General features: G+C 43.6%; 1 protein-coding gene across 1 annotated transcript; it reads right to left on the reverse strand.

Annotated features, from left to right (window-relative positions):
* Positions 1-1,271: 1,271 nt before the first annotated feature.
* Positions 1,272-1,724, reverse strand: LOC131811740 (nucleolar protein 16-like). Its single transcript, XM_059140540.1, has one exon. It carries the CDS (start codon positions 1,722-1,724, stop codon positions 1,272-1,274), a length of 453 nt encoding a protein of 150 aa, XP_058996523.1.
* Positions 1,725-2,332: the final 608 nt, after the last annotated feature.

The following is a 2,332-nucleotide window of genomic DNA, read 5'->3' on the forward strand; positions in this document are numbered from 1 at the left end:
GGCAAAGCAGAGATGATCTGCTCTTGGGGATAACCACAACCTTGGACTCAGACATGCTAAATCTCTCTGTCTCTTCGGTCAATGTTGGCACTTCTAACTCTTCTAAAATACATACCAAGAAAGGGACCCAAATGATGCTCTCTAGGTTTAAAATCTTAATTGTAAATGCTCTCTCTTTTGAAAGTTTTCATGCCACCCGACTGTTTCCCAATGGTAAAGTTTGACCTCATGCAATCTCTCTTTTCCTCTACTATGGGTGTGGCATGGTCATCACAGTTCTTTCCCACCTCTCTGGAATGGGAGAAATGGAAGCAACTTTGAGCTTTCTTGGACTGACTTGGATGCAGCAGTTCTTTGTTCCCTAAGGGTGAGTTTTATGTTAAAAGATGCATTGCTGAGAGACTAAGCTAGGGGTACATTTGGGGTGTCTTGGTATTGGAGATTGGCCACAATCCCAGTGCATTCAGTCATGCTCCCCACTCTTATTCAGATAAATCCAAGTAAACCTGTTCGTTTTTCTTTATGCACATGAGAAAAATATTTACATATGTATATATTTATCTATTATTTATAAATGCATAATGAATAGTTTTTTCCACAGGCTCATTATAATCCCCAAAACTCTTATTAATCTTTATTAACTCTTTATTTTAAAGATTTTATTTATTCGACAGAGAGAGACGCAGCAAGAGAGGGAACACAAGCAGGGGGAGTGGGAGAGGGAAAGGCAGGCTTCCCACTGAGCAGGGAGGCTGATGCAGGGCTCGATTCCAGGACCCTGAAATCATGATCTGAGCCAAAGGCAGACGCTTAACGACTGAGTCACCCAGGTGCCCCAACCTTTATTAACTCTTTATTATTCCTTATAGTATATAGCACAATATTTATTTATTTATTTATTTATGAAATGGTCTTTTTATTATGTACAGACTATATGTAAACAAACCACTCATGCTGAAAACAATAGGTTCTGGCTTTTCTCAGGGCCCTCAGAAGCCTTTTGGAGACCGTTCCTTCCCTTCAGAAAGGGGAGTATGTGTGCGTGCGTGTGCATGTGTGTGTAACCTTCTGATTCCCTGGGGTTTGACCAGCCTCATTTAGCCACATCCCCCTCCTTGCCTTAACCCATGGCTTTGAGCTTCGCTGATCCAGGAGGAGACCTCAGCCTGGGGCAGGCATAAGCCAATCCCTCAACCTCCCTCTTACTCTTCTGCAAAGAATCAATGAAGGTTTGCCACTCCGTTGGGTAAAAATGCTTATAGACGTTGATCTTATTCCGAATATGTTTGCAGGGTATGTGGATAGTAATTCTTCTCATCCTGGGCCATAGCCTTGTAGTCGTCTCCATGCTTCTCCACCATGTAGCACACATAGTCAATGAGTTCTCGAGAAAGTGTGTTTCCTTTCTTTTCTGAAAGGCTGGGTTCTGCCTCCAGGTCGTTTAGTACATAGGGCTTCCGCACAAGCTCCATAGGCCTCTCCTCTACGTCCACATCCATGGCCTTCACCTTTCTCTTACAGAGAGGAACCGCCTTGTTGGGGTCCATAGCCAACCCCATCTTGATCAGGTTCTGTTGCATGGATTTGGCGTGGTTCCAGGCATGTTGGATGTGGGAGCACTTGACCCATGACGCCGCTTTCCATCGAACATTCTGGTTCAGCCACTTCTGGTTAACATTGTAACTGAACTTCTGTCTCCTGGTCTTCCCCTTGGCTTTGGGCATTGCCTTGACCACCGAACCGGCCACTGTAAGTGGGTGGTTCTCACTCTCAGCTCCTCGTGTCACAGACTCTATAACATGATATTTAAAACACAAGCTTTGGATCTAGAAAAAGTATGGCTTTCAATCTTGGTTTTATCATTGACCAGATGATATTTCAGGCTAATCTCCCATTTAGGCTTTGTTTCCCTAAAAAATTATCTCAGACACTGTCTGATTTGTTCTAGGAGTCTTGTATTAATAACTGTAATCTACGTAGAGACATCTGAAGCATATAGACTTGCCAATTATTATTTTTTTTCATCTGTATGTTCATTCTGGCCACAATCCTACTGTTCCAGAGAGGCAGGTGTCCCAGAGTCCTATAAGAAATCAACAGTAAGTAGAAGAACAAGGCAAAGGCTGACATCATAAAATATAATCTTGGGTGGCTGAAACAACAGAAATTTATCTTCTCACAGTTCTGGAGGCCAGAAGTGATACCAGGGTTTGGCCAATTCAGTTTCTGAGGAGGGCTCTCTTTCTGGCTTGCAGACGACCCCCTGCTTGCTCTATCCTCACCTTCAGTGCACACCCACAGAGATAGAGAGAGAGAGAGAGAGAGAGTGAGG

This window comes from Mustela lutreola, chromosome 11, assembly GCF_030435805.1.
Source record: "Mustela lutreola isolate mMusLut2 chromosome 11, mMusLut2.pri, whole genome shotgun sequence".
NCBI classification, from domain to species: domain Eukaryota; kingdom Metazoa; phylum Chordata; class Mammalia; order Carnivora; family Mustelidae; genus Mustela; species Mustela lutreola.